The 23661-nt window shown below is 45.2% G+C and overlaps 1 protein-coding gene across 4 annotated transcripts in view; it reads left to right on the forward strand.

The window, feature by feature from the left end:
• Positions 1–23171, forward strand: part of VPS26C (VPS26 endosomal protein sorting factor C) — a 71925-nt gene extending 48754 nt beyond the window's left edge. Inside the window, exons 4-8 of one of the 4 annotated variants that reach the window (XM_037831596.1) lie at positions 6475–6555; positions 10537–10611; positions 17252–17383; positions 17709–17861; positions 21145–23171. In XM_037831596.1, the coding sequence (XP_037687524.1) occupies positions 6475–6555; positions 10537–10611; positions 17252–17383; positions 17709–17861; positions 21145–21210 (507 nt within the window). In that variant the 3' untranslated portion in view covers positions 21211–23171. Of the gene's footprint in view, positions 1–6474; positions 6556–10536; positions 10612–17251; positions 17403–17708; positions 17862–21144 lie in introns of all 4 variants that reach the window. The other 3 variants (XM_037831594.1, XM_037831598.1, XM_037831600.1) reach the window with 3 other exon arrangements.
• The last annotated feature ends 490 nt before the right edge of the window (positions 23172–23661 follow it).

Here is a 23661-nt window from a genome sequence, read left to right on the forward strand (position 1 = left end):
TATCCTCTTATAATTTTTTTAATTTCTTCAGGATCTGCAGTTATGTCACCTTTTTCATTCATTATTTTGTTTATATGGGTCTTCTCTCTTTTTGATTTTGTCAGTCTAGCTAGGGGCTTGTCAATCTTGTTGATCTTCTCAAAGAACCAACTTTTGGTGATATTTATCCTTTCTATTGTTTTTTTGTTCTCTATGTCATTTATTTCTGCTTTAATCCTTGTTATTTCTTTTCTTCTACTTGGTTTAGGATTGGTTTGCTGTTCATTTTCTAGCTTCTTCAGTTGATCCATTAGTTCTTTGATTTTGGCTCTTTCTTCCTTTTTAATATATGCGTTTAGTGCTATAAATTTCCCCCTTAGCACTGCTTTTGCTGCATCCCATAGGTTTTGGTATGTTGTGTTCTCATTTTCATTCGTCTCTATATATTTAGCAATTTCTCTTGCTATTTCTTCTTTAACCCACTGATTGTTTAGGAGTGTGTTGTTTAACCTCCAGGTATTTGTGAATTTTCTAAGTCTCTGATGGTTATTGACTTCTAATTGTATTCCATTGTGGTCAGAGAATGTGCTTTGAATAATTTCAATCTTTTTAAATTTATTGAGGCTTGTTTTATGTCCCAGCATATGATCTATTCTGGAGAAAGTTCCGTGAGCACTAGAAAAGTATGTGTATCCTGGTGATTTGGGATGTAATGTCCTGTAGATGTCTGTTAAATCTAATTCATTTATCAGATTGTTTAGGTTTTCAATTTCCTTATTGGTCTTCTGTCTGGTTGATCTATCTATAGGAGAGAGTGATGTGTTGAAGTCTCCCACAATTATTGTGGAAACATCAATTGCTTCCTTTAGTTTTGCCAATGTTTCTCTCATGTATTTTGTGGCACCTTGATTGGGTGCATAGACATTTACGATTGTTATTTCTTCTTGCCGAATTGCCCCTTTTATTAGTATGTAGTGGCCTTCTTTGTCTCTCAAAACATCCCTGCATTTGAAGTCTATTTTATCTGAGATTAATATTGCTACACCTGCTTTCTTTTGGCTGTAGCTTGCATGAAATATTTTTTTCCATCCTTTCACTTTCAGTTTCTTTGTGTCCCTGTGTCTAAGATGAGTCTCTTGTATGCAACATATTGATGGTTCATTTTTTTTGATCCATTCTGCGAATCTATATCTTTTAATTGGGGAGTTTAATCCATTTACATTCAACGTTAAAACCATGAAGGCATTTCTTGAATCGGCCATCTTATCCTTTGGATTATGTTTGCCATATTTTTCCCTCTCTCTATTAATATCCTTTATTGTACCCATACCGAATCTCTTTAGTACTGAACCTTTCTCCAAGTCTCTCTGTCCTGTCTTTGTTTCTCTGTCTGTAGGGCTCCCTTTAGTATCTCCAGTAGGGCAGGTCTCTTGTTAGCAAATTCTCTCAGCATTTCTTTGTCTGTGAAAAATTTAAGCTCTCCCTCAAATTTGAAGGAGAGCTTTGCTGGATAAAGTATTCTTGGCTGGAAATTCCTCTCTCTCAGAATTTTAAATATATCGTGCCATTGCCTTCTCGCCTCCATGGTGGCTGCTGAGTAGTCACTACTTAGTCTTATGCTGTTTCCTTTGTATGTGGTAAATTGCTTTTCTCTTGCTGCTTTCAGAACTTGCTCCTTCTCTTCTATGTTTGACAGTGTGATCAGTATATGTCTCGGAGTGGGTTTTTTTGGATTTATTCTATTTGGAGTTCGCTGAGCATTTATGATTTGTGTATTTATGTTGTTTAGAAGATTTGGGAAGTTTTCCCCAACAATTTCTTTGAATACTCTTCCTAGACCTTTACCCTTTTCTTCCCCTTCTGGGACACCAATGAGTCTTATATTCGGACGCTTCATATTATCTATCGTATCCCTGAGGTCCATTTCGAGTTTTTCAATTTTTTTCCCCATTCTTTCTTTTATGCTTTCATTTTCCATTCTGTCATCTTCCAGGTCACTGATTCGTTGTTCAACTTCCTCTAGTCTTGTACTATGAGTGTCCAGAATCTTTTTAATTTGGTCAACAGTTTCTTTAATTTCCATAAGATCATCCATTTTTTTATTTAGTCTTGCAATGTCTCCTTTATGCTCTTCTAGGGTCTTCTTGATTTCCTTCATATCCCGTACTAGGGTCTCATTGTTCATCTTTAGCTCTTTGAGTAGCTGCTCTAGGTGTGTCTCTTCTGGTCTTTTGATTTGGGTGCTTGGGCTTGGGTTATCCATATCGTCTGGTTTTTTCATATGCTTTATAATTTTCTGTTGTTTTTGGCCTCGTGGCATTTGCTGTCCTTGATAGGGTTCTTTTAGGGTTTGTAGACCAGTTGAAGTCCTTATCTCTAATTTATCAGATCTACAGCTTCGTGGAGTACACTTTCTCTAACTAACCAGCAGGTGGCGTCCACGAGCCACCTGTTCTCCACAAGCCAGATCTCCCCTGCTTAGCCTTTTTGGTGAGTGGGGGAGTGAGTCTTGTGGGGCCCAATTGGTGTCCCAAGCTTGCGTGTGTAGTTGGTGTTGCCTGCCCTGTATGTGGGGCGTGTTTCTGGGCAGTCGGGGAGGGGGGGTGGCCCTAACAATCAAATCTCCCTGATGATCCTAGAGTTTTAAAGCTACTGCAATAGTCTAATCCTTCAGTTCAGTCCTGCCACAGTTTGTCTCTGCCACTGACCCACAAGTCTTTGGTATTGGCGTATGGCTCCTGAGACTTGCAAGTGGGCCCCTCTTCCAGGCTGTGCACCCCGGGTCCTCTGTTGAGGGATGACTGTGCTATGTCACAGGTGAGTGCCGTCCCCCCAGGGCAGTTCTGGGCTGTTGAGCTGTGTTGGGAGGCTCCCAGTCTGCTCAAATGATGGCTGAATGGGGCTCTGTTAATTCACACTGCTCCCCCTTCCCAGCTCTGGGACATTCAGCTGAGGTTGCAGGGAAGGCTAATGTCCACGCCCAGTTTTGTGGTGTGTGCCTGTTATTTGAAGCACTTCCGTCACACTGGGTTGTCTGGGGCAGCTCTGGGCTATGGGGCTGGCGATGGGCAGGAGTGTTTCCTGTCCACCAGGATGGTGGCTGTGAGCGGACACCCCCCTTTTCTTGGGAAGTTGTGTTGTTTAGTGAATTTTCTCAGCCACTGGATTATTGCCTTTTGTCTCAGAGCTCTCTTATTTCTGCTCTTGACTTGACGTGCCCAAATTTCAATTCTTTGAAGCTTTCTGTATTGAGCTTCTTAGAGTAATTGTTTTAGAAAAAGCAAAAAGGATTTAAAAAAAAAAAAAAAAAAAAAAAAAAAGGCCCTCCTCAGAGATCTAATGGGTTATTGAAATGCTAATAGACAAAGCAACCAGGGCCATTAAGGAAAGGTGCCCTGGGCAGAGAGATCAGCCTTGCTTCGGGATTTGCATATGCGCCTCAAGGCCTGATCTCCGCCCTTCCCCTTTCTGTGTTCACCAGAACTCCAAAAATCCTCTGCTTTTACTTTGGAGCTTCTCGTGTTGTTTTCCTTCTATGCCCGTCTCCTCTCTGCTGGGCTGGCTGCTCTCAGAGTCTCTGGTGTCTGGCCTCAGTCTATCTATGGTTGGAGTTTGAATCAGTAGAATGAGTTTCCGATGAGAGCAGCCACTGCAATTCTCCCTTCTCCTTCCTGGAGCTGACAGCCCCTCCTCCCCCGGGACTGAGCCTGGCAGGGAGGGGCGCGGGTCCCCTGGCCGCAAAAACTTACAGATTTCGCTGATCTCAGCAGTTCCACGTTTTCATGAGTGTTGTATGAAGTATGCCCAAAGACAGATTGCTCTGTGGTGTCCAGTCCACGCAGTTCCTGGCTTTTTACCTACTTTCCTGGAGGAGTAACTAAAACATACAGCTCACCAGTCTGCCATCTTGCCCCGCCTCCTCGACTGTATTTACTCTTACTAGTCTTCTCAGACACGTTGAGTTCATTTTTTATCTTTGTTATTAAATACTCCATGCTAGAGTCTGTCAGTCTTTTCTAGTTGTCCTTTCCGCAGCTACTTTTTCTTTTAAGAATTATTTAAATTGTAGGCAAGCTTTATTATGTTCTACTCTGTGGCCCTGCTTGCAAAATTTTATACCACAACACAAAATAAAGCAGTACTGACATGACTATTGAAATTGTATATTCAGAAGTAATTTATAGAGACTGTAGTTATCCTATATTGGTTTTAAATTTTCTTTATAGGAGTCTGCTGTAATTCCATCGACAGGTGTCTTCCTCCTTCCTTCCTATTGATTTTGTGGTGTTGGCAGTTGAGGAAGAGGAACCTTGCCCCTCCCTTTCGATGTCCTGCTCCCCTGACCTCCTGCTGCCCACACTGCCTGGGCCACTCCCTGGCCCTGGGCAGGACCAGGAGAGGAGATCTAGGACTTTGCAGCAGACAGAGCTGGGCTTGGCCCGTGGCTTTGCCGTGGTGTAGTGTCAGGGTTCACAGCCCTGGCTTTGGCACCTCTGAGCCCCGAGCTTCCCCTACCCCCCCTCCTGGGATTAAATGAGATAGCCCCATGAAGTGCTAAGGAAATATTTGCTGAATGACTGAATCAATGACCTGATGACTCACCTCACACTATCCTAACAGTCTATGCATTGGTATGGTTAGGATGAAATGAGATAGTTGCACATAAAAGAACTTAACACAATTCCTAGACCATAACATCAGTATTTTCCATTTGTTCTCCACCTTTCTCCCTCCTCCTTATCACACGCTGCCTCATATTACTAATTATTGCTTTCACACTTAACAAATATTTGTTGAGCAAAAGTTGATGCCTGTTATTCACACCCTTTGATTTGCAAGTTATAGACTTAGACCAAAAAAAGGGATATTGGCTCCTAGAACTGGCAGTTCCGAGGGAATGTTGAAGCCACGTTGGATCCCGGGCTCGGCTTGCTTCTGCGTGGGCCTCACTCTCACGCACCTGCTTCCCTCGCCGTGGCCAGCTGGCTGTAGCAAGCGGCTGCAGGCTTAGAGTCCAGCGGGTCAGCAACTCAGCAGAAAGAGAATTCCTCTTCATCTCCCCAGCTTCTGGGCCCAGGTGGGAGGAGAGGGGTCAGCCCCAACCAAACCCCCGAGACTGAAATGAAGAGGGGGAAGTTCCCATGGGAAAAGGATCAGCACAAGCTGCTGTCTGCCCCAGACCCGTGCCAGCCGGCACCCTGATGGCGAGCACCTGTGTATTAGGATGCTTGGACAAGGGATGACTCATAAACAATCTTCCCCTCTCCCCTGTAGCACCTTAAAAATGTAATCATTTCTCGTTAAATGGGGATAATTTGTTCCTAAGAATGTAGCTTCTGAGTCAACCATGCATATAATCCCAGTTATGACAGTTATTTTTTGACATAATTCTAAAGTTTGTCCTGGATGACAACAGCTAACTTTATTAAACATGGGTTATGTAATTTTTTTTTAAGACTAGCTAATATTAAGACAGCCATCATACTACAGAATTTTGTTACAGAATAATTATCCAGTCTCCTAAAATTCATCAGCAGGGATGTGAACAGACACTCCGTGTTCCATGTCGTGCCTTAAGCTCAGCAGTCAGCGCTGCGAGGGGCCGTCCCTCGAGGAGCTGCATCTGTGAAGGGCGCGTCTCAGCTCGCGTGCGGCAGTGGCCACTGCAGGAAGATAATATAGGGACGGCAGAGAAATTGAATATGGTTAAAAGCAAGGATGCTCTGCTCCTTTCCTGTCCACTTTTTGTTTTGCACACAGGATGCATCTGTGTGTGAGCAGAGGGGGGAGGGCTGAGAGGAAGTGTGGATAAAATCACACTGGCCGCAGCTGGACAACTGTAGAACTTGATTCATGGACATGTGGGGCTTCATTGTACTCTTCTCTTTACTTTTATATATGTCTGAAATTTTCCAAAATAAATTTAAAAAGACTTTCCCTCCTTTGCTCCTTGAGGAGCTGTTTTTAAGACTCCCTAGACCTGGGTCTTTTAACACCATTATCACCCATGACTATCAAGGTAAACACTCTTCAGTGAGCCCCAAGATCCCTGAGGGCAGGGCTGCGACTGTCACCCCAGCTCTGTGCCTCCTGCAGGGCTTTGCACGCGGAGTGGGTCCTCGGTGAGTGAGTGAGTGCAGGAATGAAAAGTAACTTGCTCCATCCAGTTGCTGACAGGGGGAAGGCGGATAACCGGGACTTGACGGGCTTCTGCCCCTAAATGCACTGTTCCTGCCCACCCCCACCCCCCACTGTTCTTCCCCCATGTTATAAGGTAGACCAGCACCTATCTTCCCATGGGTCCAAAACAGGAGGGCTGCAGGGATGAGTTAAAGAATCACCTTAAAGTGGATTTGTTTTTGTTTTTTTTCTGGTGGAATGGCTTTATGCTGAATAGTAATTCTTCCTACTAGAGACTTGTCTCTTTGAATATAATTCTAAGACAAATGTAAATCCCAGCAAAATGACATTTTCTTCTCCACCTCTGCCCTCTAGTATACACTGCGCTGTGACATGAGGCGGTCTCTGTTAGCCAAGGACCTGACGAAGACCTGCGAATTCATCGTTCACTCCACGGTGAGCTTCACGTGGGGCTCTCATGCTTGATAATAAGCATGTTCTGTGGGGCCTGGGATTTTACCTTATTTACTAGCTAGGAAATTAGCCCATTACGTTTCATGGAGGCTGCAGAAGACACGAGATCCCTGGGTCTGAGACACGGGACCTCGTTTCTCCCAGCACAGCAGGCAGCACAAGCACCCAACGCAGGTCATTCCCCTGGCCCCTCACCCCATGGGTGATGCCCTGGGGCCAGCTGGACGCTGCCCTGCAGAGGGTGAGTGTCGTGGCTGAGCGAGGGGCCATAGGCTCGGGGAACCCACCACTGTCCTAGTCAGCAGTCAGCCAGCCTGCTCTGTCTCAGAGGGAGATGCCACCTCATCCCACAGGATTCCTCGTGGAAAACGGTTCTGAGAAACGTCCCCGTAAAGAATGGCCAGAGCCTTGCCTTCCTGGCACACCCAGCGAGGCCCGTGGGGGATTGCCTCTCCCAGCACCTTCCTGCTCTGCTGATAATTTACAGTACAAAAATGTTCTTAGAAGAGCCCTTTCACCTGCCAGCTTAGGAAATGCTCCCACTCCACTGTTGCCGTGGTTCACTCTGGGGTGAGCTCCTGGCAGCACCCTCCACAGCCTGTGTGCGTCCATTCCCCAGTCCTGCAGAATCCAGCAGGGACTATCAGCCTCTGCTCAGGGCGAGACACGTGGTAACTGATACGCTCACAGCACTAGACCATCTCTCAGTCTTCTGTTGGTCCCATTTCACAAAGAGGCTGCCATGCCCTGGTCCTTGCCACTCAGTCCCTCCCTTCCCTGTGCGGCACCACTCACACTTCTGGCTAAGGGCCAGTCTTCCCTCTCTTTCCCAGTCCTTCTCTAGGGACAGCCACCTGGGCTCAGTGGTGCAATACATTCTGGCTCTGGTTTGATTCCAAGCAGTTGAGGGACAGAAGTTAGCAAAATACTCATTTCTTGGAGGAGCCCGGGCCTCAGTTGCACCTGAATGTGGTGAGTCTGAGAGCAGCATCTCAGCAAGCAGCTTTGGGGGTGCCGCTCCTGAGGCCCTCGCTGAGCTGGAAAGAGGCCCCTGTCCATCAGTGTGTGGGTTCCGGGGGTCAGAACTGGACACACCACAGCTTCCCTCTGCCTGATTTTCAGTGTGGCGTGTGGCTTCCTTGCTTTGCACAGGACTCAGCATCCTGGGGTCCCCCACCCCCACTCCACAGTCTCTGCCACTTGCCTGAATAACTCAGGACCTCAGCACAAGTAGATTGTAACAGAGAGAAACTGTCAGGAAACCGTTTGGAATTTCTGCAAATTTTTGTGGGAAATTCGCAGTTATAGCATTTCTTTTACACGCTTATGAAACATCTATTGGTAGTGATTAAGTAAAAATCTAAGATTTAAGTCTCTTGTGCCTGGACTGGCAAAATCATTTCTGTAGACTTTTGAGGACTTGTGACATCTGTAGTTTCCCTCATTAAATTTTTAATAATCTTGGTGTTTGTCTATTTTAATGATAAAAATCTGCTATATCAATTCATATTCAAAATGTTAAAATATTTATTTTTTTTGTAAGTTGCATGATTTAGATGGGTACTTTACCTTTTTCCAACAGAGGTCTTCAAATTGAAGCCAAAAATTTCGTTTAAAAAATGTAGGGTAATCCCCAAAAGAAGCACATACCCCATGGGTCCTTGATGAAAGCATCCTCAGTCTTGTGACGTTCAGCACCTTGCCCAGCGCTGGGCCCTGAGGCTCAGGCACTAATGGTGGCAGCACCCCTTTCAGCTGGGCAGCCCAGGGTGGGCAGCAGCCGCAGGGCTGTCCGGGATCCCCCTGGCGCACCTGGGCCCGTTATCCACGTGCAGCCTTCAGGAGTGGCATTCTTTGTGAATGAGTTCACGCCACGATCTATGGTGACAAGTTAAATATGCCTTTAACATTCCCACAAGGAAGAGCATCTTTGCTAAAGAGCACCTCACGAACCTCCCACCGTTCCCTCAACTTGGCGTTCCTGGGCCTTCTGGATCCTGGTCCCTGGGAAGACGCCAGGGACTTGGCCGTGTTGATGGATTTGCAGTTATGTGATTTGGGGATGGTCATTGTTAATTAGTGTGGTAATATTTACACTTAGTTATTTTATGGGGATGCTTCCTCCAGGTAGACGGTGTGTGGCTCGGTGGCTAACACCACCGGCCTTGGAGCCAGATTGGCTGGGTTTGAATCTCAGATTCTCTTGGGCAGGTCATTTCACCTCTCGGGACCTCCTCTTCCCCAGCTGTGAAGTGGCCCAGCAACAGCAGGAGCATCTCGTGGGGTCACTGCATTTAGATGGCACGTCGCGGGCACGTGTGTGTTAGCTCTGTCCTAAGGGAGATGACTGGAATAGGTATCTCCCAGTTAGGTTTCTCTGTTTCTTAGGGCTATTTTTTTTTAAGAGAGGTTGTGGGTTTACAAAACAATCATGCATAAAATACAGGATTCCTGTTCACCACCCCACCACCACCACTTGTATTGGTGTAGAAAATTTGTTACAATTCATGATAGCACTTTTTTGTAATTCTATTTTTTTATCAGTGGTTACATTTGTTCCAATTGGTGAAAGATTATTAAAGTAGTACTATTAACTATTGTCCATAGTTTACATAGGGGTATTTTTCCCAATATTCCCAACCTATTATTTTTTTTTCTTGCGTGTCTTTACTTTATTACTCATCTACTCCGACACTGGATGTCAGTCCCAAGGTTTTTTCAATCACGTGGTCGCAAGATAAAAGCTATATAGTTATACAATCATTACAGTCATTATCAAAGATCAAGACTATTGGATTACAATTCAACATTTTCAGATATTTTCTTTTGGCTACTCTAATACACTAGAAACTAAAAAGAAATATCTATATAATAATTCAGTAGTCATAATCATTTGTTAAATCCTAACTTCTCTGTTCCAACTCCTCCCTCTCATTTTGATTGTTCTTTCAATCTTCAGGGATATCTGGGCAATGACCATTCTAACTTCTTCATGCTGAAAAGGGATATTGGCATTATGGAATGAAACTGGCTGATATTCTTGGAGAGACTGTTACCCCTGGGTTTCAGGGCTTATTTGGCATAGGAACAATCTGAGGCTTTCAGTTTCTGAAAGAAAAAAAAAACAAAACTTAATAAGTAAAACGTTTATAGAGTCTTAGGTAGAGCTCAGGGTTTTCTTTAGGGTTTTCAGGAATACTGTTGCTTGGGGCTTGGCATACTGTAGCAAATTGCTATATGTGGCTGAAGTTTGCATAAGAGTAACCTCCAGAATGTCCTCTCAACTCTATTTGAAATTTCTTAACCACTGAAACTTTATTTTGTTTCATTTATTTTCCCCCTTTGGGTCAAGAAGGCTTTGTGAATCCCATGAGGCCAGGGCCAGGCTCATCCCTGGGAGTCATGTCCCATGTAGGGGAGAATATAGTAAGTTTATTTGCATAGTTGGCTGAGAGAGAGAGGCCACATCTGAGCAACAAAAGAGGTTCTCTGAGGGTAACTCTTAGGCATAATTATAAGTAGGCTTAGCTTTGCCATTACAGAAATAAGTCTTATAAGGGCAAGTGTCAAGATCGAGGGCTTGACTTATTAAATTGTGAGTCCCTAATGCTTGAGAGAATATCAGGAGTTTCCCAGGTCGGGAAATTTAATAGATCCATATTTTTTCTCCAGTCCCTCAAGGGACTTTGCAAATACTTTTTTATTTTCTGTCTTAGGGCTAATTTTAAGGGGCCCTCGGAGATTAGGAGAACTGTCCCCTTGTTTTACAGATGAGGGAACTGAGTTACAGGGGAACAAAGAAACTTGACAAAGAACATGTTGTTTTTTTGGCAGAACTGTGCTTAGAACCCAACATCCTGCCTCCTAGCACCAAGCTCTTCCTGCACTGTTCATTTTTAAAAGGAGTGTGACCGCAGAACTCCTGCCCTTAACCACCTGATGTTGTTTTATCTCCCATTTTAGCCTCAGAAGGGGAAGCTGACTCCAAGTCCTGTGGACTTCACCATTACACCTGACACCTTACAGAACGTCAAAGAGGTAGCGCATTTCCTACACTCAGAGTAATGAGATCCCACTGACAAACTGTCGCGCGGTCGTTCTTTAGCTGTGTACCAGTTCTTCAGCAGGAGGAAATTCCTGGCTGTTATCCACATCCAAATTAGTCTGTATTTTCAATTTGATGTATTTTTTAACTCAAAAATGTAGAAGAATGCTTGTTCAAGGTGCTTGGGGGGGGCGGTCTGTATTTATCGTTGTTTGCTGCCTGCTCTCAGCCTATCGCACTGTGCTTGGGGGCCTTTATTTCTCATGGCTGCTCACCCTGGGGCTTGGACCCTTGTCTCTTGTCTTCCTCTACTGAAATGTAGTTTGCAGTCTCTCCCACACACATTCCCATCTGACAGAATAGTCAGTAGCAAGCGTTTCGAGGGCTCCAGCCATTTCTTTCCCTCAGCAGGTGATATGGCAAGGGCAGTATAGCGAGGGTGCGGAGGCCCCCGACAGGGCCAGTCCAGCCTTCCTGTGTCCTGCATGAGGCCAGGGGCTCTGCAGCCTCTCGATGGCACTGCAGGTAGAGCCACACTTGGCTGCCCAAGCTGTGCAGACAGAAGCAAAGCAGGCCCTGTCCAAATTACGTTCTGTCCTCCTTGCGCTAGCCCTGTCGTCCATTGCCACAGATTTTCCCCAAATAGAGAGAGAGAGAGATTTTAATGATATCTGCCTTAAAGAAAGCAGTGAGTTCCACAGTTCTTTCCGGGCGTACCGTGTCTTCCTCACTCGAGTTCTGTGTTTTGCTCTCTGGACCTTATTGATTAGAGTCAGGTTAAGGGTGAGAGCCGTGAGGACTGTGGCCTGCTCCCCCGGAGCTCTCCCGGAGGCAGGGCCACAGGGCTGGTCTGGGGTGTCCTGGCCATTCCTGTCCATGTGGCCTCGCCCTTCACTGTCCTCTGTGGTGCGTGACCCCAGGGGTCCAGTCGGGGTTTCCTCCCCAGGAACCTGAACCTTGACTGGAGCCATGCGGGGATGGCAGGTGGGGAGGGGAGGCAGGTCCCACACAGCCCAGTTCCAGCCAGGCCTTCCCCAGGCTCAGCTGCTGAACCTTTTCTTTGATTCTGAGAACAACCAGGGTCTTCCAAGTAGCCCCTTTTATGCTTAAGTTAGCTAAAATATATTTCCCTTTCTTACATCTGAAGATCTTAAACAATGCAGAAATTGGTAAAAGAAATGGTGTGAGGAAGAGGTCCTGAGTGGGTATAAACAGTACGACAGCAGGTGTCGCTGTCGGTAGCATACAGTTGGATTTTTTAAATGTGATCTCTTAGAGGAATTTAATCCATTTTTTAATTTTGAAAACCGTCACATTTGTTTTATTCCTTGAATGTCTTTTCCTGTACTCTCAGTTATATTTCCTTATCTCCTTTTCTTTCTTTCTTGTCTTTAACCTGATTAAGTCTGCAGTTCCTAATAGTTAGGAAGTTAACCATCTGATTTCTGCTTTCCCAGTAGTTACCATTAAATGTTCAAACAGACAGTTGTAAGATGAACTAACAGCATGGAGAATAAGTACCTATAACTTTCTGCCTGAAAAGGGAAAATGTTTGTCACATTTTATTTTTTCCTCCCTATCACACCTCCTTTGTTTTGTTGAAACCATCTGAACATTCTAGATTGTTAACAGTTTTATTTTTCTCAACATTAAATCTATAGTAGTTTAGGAATCATTTCTTAATAGTTGCCTCAATTCTTACAGTCATATTACTAAGCCTTAACTATCAGTTTTATCATCTCTGTTGCTCACCATTGTTTCCAATGACCTGTGCTTTCTTCTTCAATTTATTTTTTGTTTTGCTGGAATACATCCTAGACACATTCTTTCAGAAAGGGTAAGGAGTGAACTTAAGTCCTTGAGTGTCTGGAAAATATCTTACTTTGCCCTCACACTTGAATCCCAGTTTGTCTAAGTAGAAAATTCTAGCTTTAATATCATTTGCCCTCAGAACTTTGAAAGATAACCCCCTGGCCTCCCAGTGTCTATTGATGCTGACGGTAATCTGACTCTCAGATTTGTGTGCACTCATCTGTTTCTTCTCCTCTTTCCTTCTCCCTTACCCCTCCCTGAAAATTTCCAATGTCTCCCATTCTTAGTGTTCTAAAATTTCACTAAGACTTGCCCAGGTGCGGATCTGTTTTTTAGTCAGAGTGGCTGGCATTTAGTTGATTCATTCTGAAGGCTTGAGCCTTCCTTGAGCTCTGTGAACTTTTATCATTTCTGAGATGCATCGTAGGAGAATCCCTTGTCTCAGTCTCTGAGCTACTGATTGCTCTTCAGCTAGTGTGTGGCCCATCTACTGAGAACAGTTCAGTTCCAAGCACTATTCTTCTCCAAGATAGCCTCTCCTTTATTACAGATGTGGGGCTCTTTCGTCTCTCTAAGGGTTTTAAGTACTTGTTCTTTGATGTATTCTTTTATTCCCTATGTTGAGTCTGTTTCTTAGGGGTTGGTTCCTCTGTTTGTGGAGCGTATGCCTCTTTTTCTTGCTTTAATTTTCCCGGAATGTTTTCTGATTCTTGGTTATCAGTTCATATTTAGAGGTGCGGAGCTGGTTTGTATGGCCTCGTTAGCTAGACTCTCTGTCCTTAGCCCAACTGAGCCTCTGTTGTGGTTATAAACTTGCGCTCCGACTAGAGTGTTGGGCGGGGAAGTTAGGCCTTCACTATGGACTGTCTTTGGGGTGCGCTGACAGCTTGTCTTCTTCCAGAGGCCGCCCACAGCAGCAGTTCCCCACCCTTTTGTGAGCAACCCTGAGCCTGCCCACTGGCCACCCCTTCCCTGATCTCCCTGCCCTGCTCTCGGCAGTCACAGGCTCTGCCGGAAAACTCCTCTCAGAGCTTCATCTCCAGGACAGTCAGCTGCTGGACTCCTGTGCTTCCTTTCTGGTCTGCTTTTCATCTCACAGAAGTTCCTCTCTGGGTGGTCTGCAGGGGGCTTCCTCAGGGCTTCTCTCATGGTGGAGCTGTTTTATTCGTGCATGTTAAGATCGCGTCTGGGTGGAAAGGTAGAGTGAGTGTCAGGATCTTCAGCTGGAAGTTGAAAGCTTTTCATTTCTCATCAGTTGCCTAGAAGGGTTTTTTTGTTTTGTGTGTGTGTGTGTGTGTGTGTGTGTGTTTTTAACTTATATTTTTAATTAGAAAAGTTGTAGGTTTACAGAAAAATCATATAACAATTATAGCTGTCCCATATAGCCCCTATTGTGAACACTTAATTTATGTACCTTTGTTACAGTTGAGGAAAGAATAGTAAAATTGCACTATTAACTATAGTCCATAGTTTAATTAGGTGTATTTTTCCCCATATACCACCCTATTGTTAACACCTTGAATAGTGTGGTACGTTTGTAATCATTCATGAAAGAACATTTTTATACTTATAATATTAACTGTAGCCCATTTTTTATAATGGGGTTCACTATGTTATGAAGTCTGATGTTTTATCTTTTAATTTTTATTCTAAGAAAATATATATGACCTAAAATTTCCTCTTTTAACCATATTCATAAGCCAGGCACAAAAAGACAAATATTATATGCTACCACTAATGTGAACTTTGAAAAATGTAAAACAAATGTAAAACAAATGGTTTATAATGTAGAATGTAGGGGAACTAGCAATAGAGAGCAATTAAGGAAAGGGGAACAATAATCCAAGAAGAACAGATAAGCTATTTAACATTCTGGGAATGCCCAGGAATGACTATGGTCTGTTAACTTCTGATGGGTATAGTAGGAACAAGTTCACAGAAATGTTGCTATATTAGGTAACTTTCTTGGGGTAGAGTAGGAACATGTTGGAAGTAAAGCAGTTAGCTTAGGTTAGTTGTCTTTTTCTTACTACCTTGTTATGGTCTCTTTGAAATGTTCTTTTATTGTATGTTTTTTTTTTTTTTTAATTTTTTTTTTTTTCCATACAGTTGATTTAAAAAAAAAAAAAAAACAAGGAAAAAAATATGTAGAGCCCCCCTGAGGAGCCTGTGGAGAATGCAGGGGTATTAGCCTACCCCACCTTGATGGTTGCTAACATGACCACAGACATAGGGGACTGGTGGTTTGATGGGTTGAGCCCTCTACCATAGGTTTTACCCTTGGGAAGACGGTTGCTGCAAAGGAGAGGCTAGGCCTCCCTATAATTGTGCCTAAGAGCCTCCTCCCGAATGCCTCTCTGTTGCTCAGATGTGGCCCTCTCTCTCTAGCTAAGCCAACTTGAAAGGTGAAATCACTGCCCTCCCCCCTACATGGGATCAGACACCCAGGGGAGTGAATCTCCCTGGCAACGTGGAATATGACTCCCAGGGAGGAATGTAGACCTGGCATCGTGGGACGGAGAACATCTTCTTGACCAAAAGGGGGATGTGAAAGGAAATGAAATAAGCTTCAGTGGCAGAGAGATTCCAAAAGGAGCCGAGAGGTCACTCTGGTGGGCACTCTTACACACAATTTAGACAACCCTTTTTAGGTTCTAAAGAATTGGAGTAGCTGGTGGTGGATACCTGAAACTATCAAACTACAACCCAGAACCCACGAATCTCGAAGACAATTGTATAAAAATGTAGCTTATGAGGGGTGACAATGGGATTGGGAAAGCCATAAGGACCACACTCCCCTGTCTAGTTTATGGATGGATGAGTAGAAAAATAGAGGAAGGAAACAAACAAACAAACAGACAAAGGTACCCAGTGTTCTTTTTTACTTCAATTGCTCTTTTTCACTTTAATTATTATTCTTGTTATTTTTGTGTGTGTGCTAATGAAGGTGTCAGGGATTGGTTTAGGTGATGAATGTACAACTATGTAATGGTACTGTGAACAATCGAAAGTACGATTTGTTTTGTATGACGGCGTGGTATGTGAATATATCTCAATAAAATGAAGATTAAAAAAAAATTGCACTATTAACTATAGTCCATAGTTTAATTAGGTGTATTTTTCCCCATATACCACCCTATTGTTAACACCTTGATTAGTTTGGTACGTTTGTAACCATTCATGAAAGAACATTTTTATACTTATAATATTAACTGTAGCCCATTTTTTGTAATAGGGTTCACTATGTTATGAAGTCTGATGTTTTATCTTTTAATTTTTATTCTAAGAAAATATATATGACCTAAAATTTCCTCTTTTAACCATATTCACGTCTGTAAATCAGTGCTGTTAATTATCTGCACGATAATGTGCTACCATCACCCCCATCCACTTCCAAAACTTTGCAATCAGCGTAAATAGAACTTCCATACAAACAAGCATTAATTCCCCATTCTCTACCCCCAGCTCATCCCCTGGTAACCAATTATAGTAGATTTTACCTCTGGGGGTTTACGTATTCAGAATTATTTCTTATCAGTGAGATCATACAATATATGTCCTTCTGTGTCTGACTTATTTCATTCAGCATAATGTCTTCAGGATACATCCACATTGTCACATGGATCAGGACTTCATTCTTTTTTATGGCTGAATAATATTCCATTGTATGGATTTACCACATTTTGTTTATTCATTCATCAGTTGATGGACACTTGGGTTGCTTCCATCTTTTGGCAACTGTGACTAAGACCGCTGTGAACATCAGTGTGCAATTATCTGTTTGAGTCCCTACTTTGAATTCTTTGGGATATAACTAGGTGGAGGGATTGCTAGGTCATATGGTAAATCCATACTTAGGTTTCTAAGGAACTGCCAGACTGTCTTCTCCACAGTGGCTGTACCATCTTCCATTCCCACCAGCAGTGAATGAGTGTTCCTATTTCCCCCATCCACTCCAACACATGTAATTTTCTGTTTTGTTTCCTAATAGTTGCCATACTAGTGGGTGTGAAATGGTATCTCATTGTGGTTTTGATTTGCATTTCCCTAATAGCTAGTGATGTTGAGCATCTTTTAACATGCTTTTTAGCCATTTGTATATCCTCTTTGAAGAAATGTCTATTCATGTCTTTTGCCCATTTTTAAATTGGATTGTTTGCCTATTTATTGTTAAGCTGCAAGATTTTTTCTTTTTATATTCTGGATATTAAACCCTTAGTGCATATGTGGTTTCTAAATGTTTTCTCCCATTGAATAGGTTATCTTCATACTTCATCGCAAAGTCCTTTGAAGCACAAAAATTCTTAGTTTTGAGGAGTTCCCATTTATCTGTTTTTTCTTTCATTGCTTGTGCTCTGGGTGTAAAGTCCAAGAAACTGTTGCCTAACACAAGACCCTGAAGATGCTTCCCTACAGTCTAAAAGAGTTTTAAAGTAAACTGTTCTACTGCTTTTTATTTTTCTAACTAAAACATCCTTAGCAATGGCCTCAGATTTTTTTTTTTCTTATCTTATTACTTGGTGAGAAGGAGCCTCCAGACCTGAGTGTGGGCAGGTAGGATGAGTCTGGTCAGTCTGTACAGGTGGTGTCCACCAGGGGCCATACAGATATGGCTGTTGAGTAGTTCAGACTGCTAATGTCCATGTGAGAGAAGATGTAAGTATGATTGTTCCTTTTTTCTCATTCTGTGAAACAGGATCCCAGTTGATTTTATAACAGTTATCCAACTGTGTCTTAAGTTTTCATTTGTACCAAATAATTATCAAATAATCTCTCCTTGCTTCTTCCATTCCTGATGTACTTGTTTTTATTTTGTTTTAGAGAGCCTTACTCCCCAGATTTCTTATTAGAGGACATCTCAACTCAACTAACTGTGTTATCACACAGCCACTCACAGGGGAGCTGGTGGTTGAGAACTCAGACGCAGCCATCAAAAGCATAGAGCTGCAGCTGGTGCGTGTGGAGACCTGTGGTAAGGGGCCCTCTCTCCGCCACGGGCTGGCCGCAGCTTCCACCTGGTACCCTCGTGTGCTCAGCAATGACGGTGATATGGGAGGGAGTGGAAGTCAGAGCCTCCCTGTTATTCCAGTGTTGTTTGAGGAGAGTGAAGTATGGAAGGGAAAAGCACTCTCCAGTCTCCAGTGTCCTGCAGAGCAAATTGGAGAAATGGGGGTGATGGGTGGGTCACTGCAGATCCTTGCACTGTCCGAAAGGTTCTGTGTCAGTTTGTTTTCACGTCTGATATGTTCTGACCATCGATGGTCTCTCCTTTCTCCAGGGTGTGCAGAAGGCTATGCTCGGGATGCCACGGAGATTCAGAACATCCAGATTGCCGATGGGGACGTCTGCAGGAGCCTTTCTGTGCCCATATATATGGTGTTCCCCAGACTGTTCACCTGCCCCACACTGGAGACCACCAACTTCAAAGTGGGTAAGCCGCGCTCGCCGGCAGCCCTGCGAGGCCTGGTGGGGCCTTCTGGCCAGCGTATGGCCACAGGAAGGGCCTCGTGGGGCCCGGGGCCAAGCATCGTGCTCCGCTGGGGGCCGCTTACAGCTCAGGGCATACATCCATGCACCACTCAACAAGACCTCCCCGGGACGCCGACACGCTGGCACTGAGGATGCCGCCGTGACCAGTCCCTGTTCTCACGGGACGTACGTTGTACATAGGACACGTGTAAACGTAGGGCAGGCCAGGGATGGGTGATAAACACTATGAAGAGAACTCGGGCGAGCGAGGACCAGAGAGCAGAGAGGAGCTGTGGATGGGGCTCAGGGCAGGCTTCTCTCACAGAGAGACACTTGAAAGTCCCACTGTGAACTTCCATCGCACCGAGGTGTGTGCTCCACCAGGCCAGCCAGTGTCTGGTCATTTTTCATGGATAGGTACATAAATATTTTGACTGTAAAATCTGCACCATGGTACAGATGCAGTTTCATGTCCTGCTTTTTCCCCCTTAACATCAGAGCATGAGCATCTCTGTGATGTTAAGTATTCTTAGTAATTGCTTCAGTGGTGCCTCCGTCCTGACAAGCATCATCATGTGTTTGAAGTTTGATGGAGCGAGCCCCACACTGTAAAGAAGTGGAACAAAACACAGAAGGGCCACGCGTGACCTGGGCCCTAACTACGTGACTTTCTGCACGCCAATTGAAAAGTTGGCAAGGGAGCCTGCCCAGGCTGGCCCGGGACTTCCTTCTGAGCCACGCCTGAGGCGTGTTGCTGAATGCATGGGAGAAGGGAGCCGTGGAAATTGCTTCTGCTGCTCTGCCTGTTAATTCTCTAAGGCCAACATGTTTTTATTAACGCCACATTCCCCCTGAATCCTTTAATGTGCCATATTAACCATCCAGCAAGAGTCTTTGCTTTTTAAAAATTATACCATGATTTCACTTGAAGTAGTTCCAAATAATGTAATTCAAAATGTAAATTAGTATAATTGCACCGTCATAGCTGAGTGCATGCTGTTTAAGAGACAGACAGCACGTCCCATCTGCCGGGAGTCACCAGGCGCTTCCGTGGCTTTCTGTGCCTCTGCTGTGGGCCTCAGTCCTCAGCCCAGCTGGCCTGGTGGCACGGAGCACAAGTCCCTGTTGGTGGCACTGTGTCAGTAGCCTGGGGAGCAGCAGACTCAGCTGTGGACAAATACACATAAAAGGACAGCGAGGCTTACGGAAAGTTGCCTTGGAGAGTCAAACTTGGCCCAAGCTAAGGTACCATGATTTTTCTAAAAAAAAAAAAAAAAAAAAAAAAAGTTTACATTTATTATCAATGGATAGAACATACCCATAGTATAAAATCCAGAGGTACCAGAGGGCAGAGTGAAAAGTAAAGTCCTCTCCGAAACTGCCCAGTTCCTGCATCCAAAGCAAACCACCTGCAGCCTGGGCTCCAGCGGATCCTACTGGAGGATCCTGGAACGCCACCAGTTCACATGAGTTTTTTTTCTTTTTATACTCAGTGGCAGCTACACGTGTAGCCTTTATTTAAATTGAGGAGGATCTTGTCTGTTGATTTCTCAACTTGGTTTTCCTACAGATATTTCAAAAAGGGGCAAAAGATTGTTCTTTCCTGCTGTGGTATAAATTAAGTGGCTAAATTTTTTGCATGTTATTTTTATTAGATTTATCAGAGTTTTGCAGAGGGAAACAGGTCGCTGTACATCTCCATATAACAGTTAATGCGATGCTTCTGACTCCTCCATGTACATAACGTCCTCAGTCTGTCATCTGAGATACCAGTAGTCCTGCGTCCTCATGCCTCATGTGCAGCTGAGTCTGGTTTGGGGTCTTGAGAAATGACAGATGTCAGGTAGAGAGATCTTTACAGGAAACAGGAGTCACCAGGAGGCCATGGCTGTGGTGGGGAGTGTGGAGAAAGGACATCCATGCCCACCCACCTGTGACGCACAGCCCTGCGTGGCCAGTGCACCCAGGCTCCAGCAGCAGTTGGCAGAGAATCTGGCACCTCCGGATTGGAAGGCTGCAAGCTGGCACTATGCCCTGCATCAAGAGCAGTGTCAGTGTGCTGTCCCCTGTGGCTCTGTCGGTGCTGACCGCAGGTGACGTCAGTTGCTCAGCGGGCTGAAAAGCATATTCCAGCCCCCACCCCGGCTTGAACGACAGGGAGCTCATCTGGCCACACGGGGGCCTGAGTACAACACCACGCAGACCACCACTTGGTCCAGTGCTTTCTGCTCATCGGAAGCCAGCAGCGCCCAAATGCAGCCTCCATGCCTGCAGGCACCCTCCGACGCGATGCAGGGGTGAGGGGTGGGAGCTGGGGCTAGGGCCAGGGCTCTGGAGACCGTCACAGTGAGGAGAGACATTGCGGCTGGTGCCCGGGTGTTGTCGCCCGGAGCACTGGCGGAGATGGCCCGAAGCCCCTTTCAAATCCGAGCTTTGACAGCTCACTTCTCAGCCCACACAACGCCCCTTTCCCACCTCTCTCTGCGTTGGGACAGGAAGTGGGTGTGTTTTCTTCAGGTACTCCGCCTTCACACATACCCCTTTTTCTTGGGATCAACAAGGCTCACTCACAGTGGCAAAAGAGCCAGTGGGGAAAGAATCCTGTTTGCTGAAAGCTAAGTGCTCCACCAGGCCAGCCTATGTCTGGTCATTTTTCATGACTAGGTACATAAATATTTTGACTGCAGAATCTGCACCGTGGTACAGACACAGTTTCATAGTACAGACACAGGTGTTTCAGATAAGTTGACCCATAGCCAAATGAATGACAGTTAAACTTATGCTGTTTCTGAACGTTGTTTCTCTCTGGGGGATTTGGGTAATGTACCCAGACAGCTGCGTGCCAGTTTAGTGTCTGTAACATTCCATTAAGAACTGTAGGGAACTTAGAAAGAAGGTAAAACAGTATAAATGCATTGGAAGGATTTGAGAAGAGAGTCACTATGTAAAGACAAAGAACGAGGAAATTGTGGTTTGGGAAGTCTGATGACTTACTGTTCCAAGATGGGAAGACAGAAATTTATTTAGAGAAAGTTTTAAAAAAGTGGTCAGATGTTCATCAGTCCTCTTCCCCGTTTTCCTGATAGCTCAGGAGAACATTGCTTGAGACACATAAATGCAGAAACCAAGGAGGCACCTGGGGCTCCCCTCGCTTTTTAAAGCTAGCCGTGCCTGGACTGGTTGGTATTGGGTTTCCACTGCTTGGTGCCAGTGAACACAGTGCCCCCCTCTCTTTCTCCTTGCAGAATTTGAGGTTAACATCGTTGTACTCCTTCATCCTGATCATCTCATCACGGAGAATTTCCCTCTGAAGCTCTGCAGGATCTAGGCCACAAGTTGGGAAGCACAGAGTCGAGTGGCCAAGTGGAAACCCTGCTGGTTGCCAGACTTCTACAGGAGCCACAGCCTGTGGCACAGACTTGTTTTCTTGATTATTCTGTATCAGAAAAGAACCTGACTGCTCATGTCGTCATCTCCACCCTTGTTTCTTGTTTCCTTGCGGCTTCTGCTTCCCGTGTGCACCTCTGTAATCAGACCTTTGAAATTCAACAGGATTTCTTAATCTTATTTACAAGATCATTTCGCAGAAAACAAAACTTCCTATTATTCCTGGCTTACCTTTTTATAGATAGTAAGACAGTGTCTAATGGTAGTTTGGATTTTGCTGGAAAGTGAGATCACGGGAAATGAAACCTCCCCAGCTCGCTGATGGCTGCAGCTGGGAATTGGGCAGTGAAGGGTCTGTGGCTGGAGCAGAGGCTGTACCCCGGCTGTGAGCTGACGTGGCTATACGAGGGTCGCGGCTTCTGAAGTGTGTAGATGTCCTCCAAGGACAAGTGCACCATGGCCTCTGCTGGGGCTGCGTAGCTTTTTATCACTCTAGTCTGGAATTCTTTTTAGAATGTGTTTCTCTGTAACTCATAAATTTAGGGAACTGAAACAGAAAGTCTCCTTGCTGTCACAGGTGAGGGGTTTGGTAATGATGAGTGGTGCTGGAGTGTTTTTGATGTCTCAGGAACTGGTGTAAAATCTATCATATTCCCAGGAGATACTGAAACCCAGAATTACGTACAAAGGAAAAGTGGTGGCAGCTGCTGTAGTTGTTGGGCAGTTTCTGAATGCCAGGAGACCTGTCCCCAGATGGCTGGGGTACGAGAAAAGTGTCCTGGGCCTGAGGCCCTTGCTGGTCGCACACCCACCTGGGGGACCTGGGTTTGGGGCTATTTTTGGCTTCACTCCCATGTGGTGCACAGTGTGCGGTGACTCAGCCATGCCACATTTCTTCCTTTGAATCCTGCCACTGCGTCTGTTGGTGTGCGGTTAGTGAGACTTCACGAATAAGTCATGCCCCCGGGCCTGCCAACCAGCCTTCCCTTACAGCTCCTCACCCTGGACAGGCCTGGGTAAGGCAGCCTCGGCTGGGGCCCCCCAGGCCCTGCCCGCCCCCCGAGCTTGCTGTGTTGGGTGGCACAGGGCACACAGGCCTGACTGAGGGGCTGCTCTATTCTGGGCCCTTACCAGAGAAACAGAGTAACTCTGGGTCACTTAAAAAGTTCATTCCCAGAGAATGTGTTTCTGGTTTATAAATCTTTCATGCTCACATGACATTAGTAATTGTCTGCCTTCAATTGTGTGTTTAAACTAGAGCAGAGAAAAAGAGGCCACACTTTCTGGGAAATTCTTCAGGTAGAAATCATTTTTAATCTAAATAATAGGCTAAAAAAGAATTTTGAGGACTGTGTGGGCCATCTGTTGCTATGTACCTTCCTTAGTAAACTGATTTTGTGAATGTCAGTGTGATGTATGCACTTCTCGAGGAGAGTAGTTACGCTTGAGGAGCCAACCCAGCTCCCATTGCCACTTCTTTCAACCCTGAGTGGCCTCTGCTCGGCCGTTTCCACCCACTTCTTTGTCTGACTTTTCCGTGATCTGCCAGTAAGGAAAATGCAGAAGTGTGGGTGTCGTGGGCAGCAGCCACCCGACACGGCCCTGGCTGCCTGAGCTTGGGGTGCTCATTGTTGGAGGTTCAGCGTTGTCGAATTCTCCAGTCAGAGCAAAAAGAGAGGAAACGAAGGGGAAGATCAAGGAGAAGCCGTGAACTGAATCTAAAGCAACATGTTTCCTGGCAGTGCTGTTTAGGCAGAGACACATTTTGGCTATCAGCTCTGTAATTACTCCAGCAGAAATGGGCCCTGGCTCCAGTTCCTGCCGTGTTGTCAGCTCCAGGGTAAAGGTCAAGGTACATCAGAAATAAAGTGATATAAAAAGCTCAGGGCATTGTGGCTAAATTCATCCAGAGCAGACGTCATGACCCACCTGCTCAGGTAGCTTTGTGGGGAGGTGGGAGCTTGAAGGCCATTTCTGCCCTGACTGCTAGAGTCTCCTAATAGGAACTGTGCTGTCTAGTGCCAAGTGCCACGATATCCTTGGAACTTGCTAGAAGTGCTACTCTTAGTGAGGCTGAACTCCCCATTTGGGATGTATGTGATGGATGTAGCTCTGCTCAGGGGAGCTTGGCCCTGGTGATCTTCACTCGTCGAGGCATCAAGAGACCAGCTGTGAATCAGGGTCTAATGCTGGTAAGAGCTCTGTGAGCCTTAGTTGTTACTCTGGAGCAGGCTGGGTTGCAAGGGCTGTGCATGTATTATCTTATTTGTCATGGCAACCCTCTGAAGAGGGTACTGCCGTCACCCCCACTTCGCAGATGAGGGAATTGGGGTGGGTGGAAGGATGGCCACATGCCGGTCCATGGTCAGGACTGC

This window comes from Choloepus didactylus, chromosome 1, assembly GCF_015220235.1.
Source record: "Choloepus didactylus isolate mChoDid1 chromosome 1, mChoDid1.pri, whole genome shotgun sequence".
NCBI lineage: Eukaryota > Metazoa > Chordata > Mammalia > Pilosa > Megalonychidae > Choloepus > Choloepus didactylus.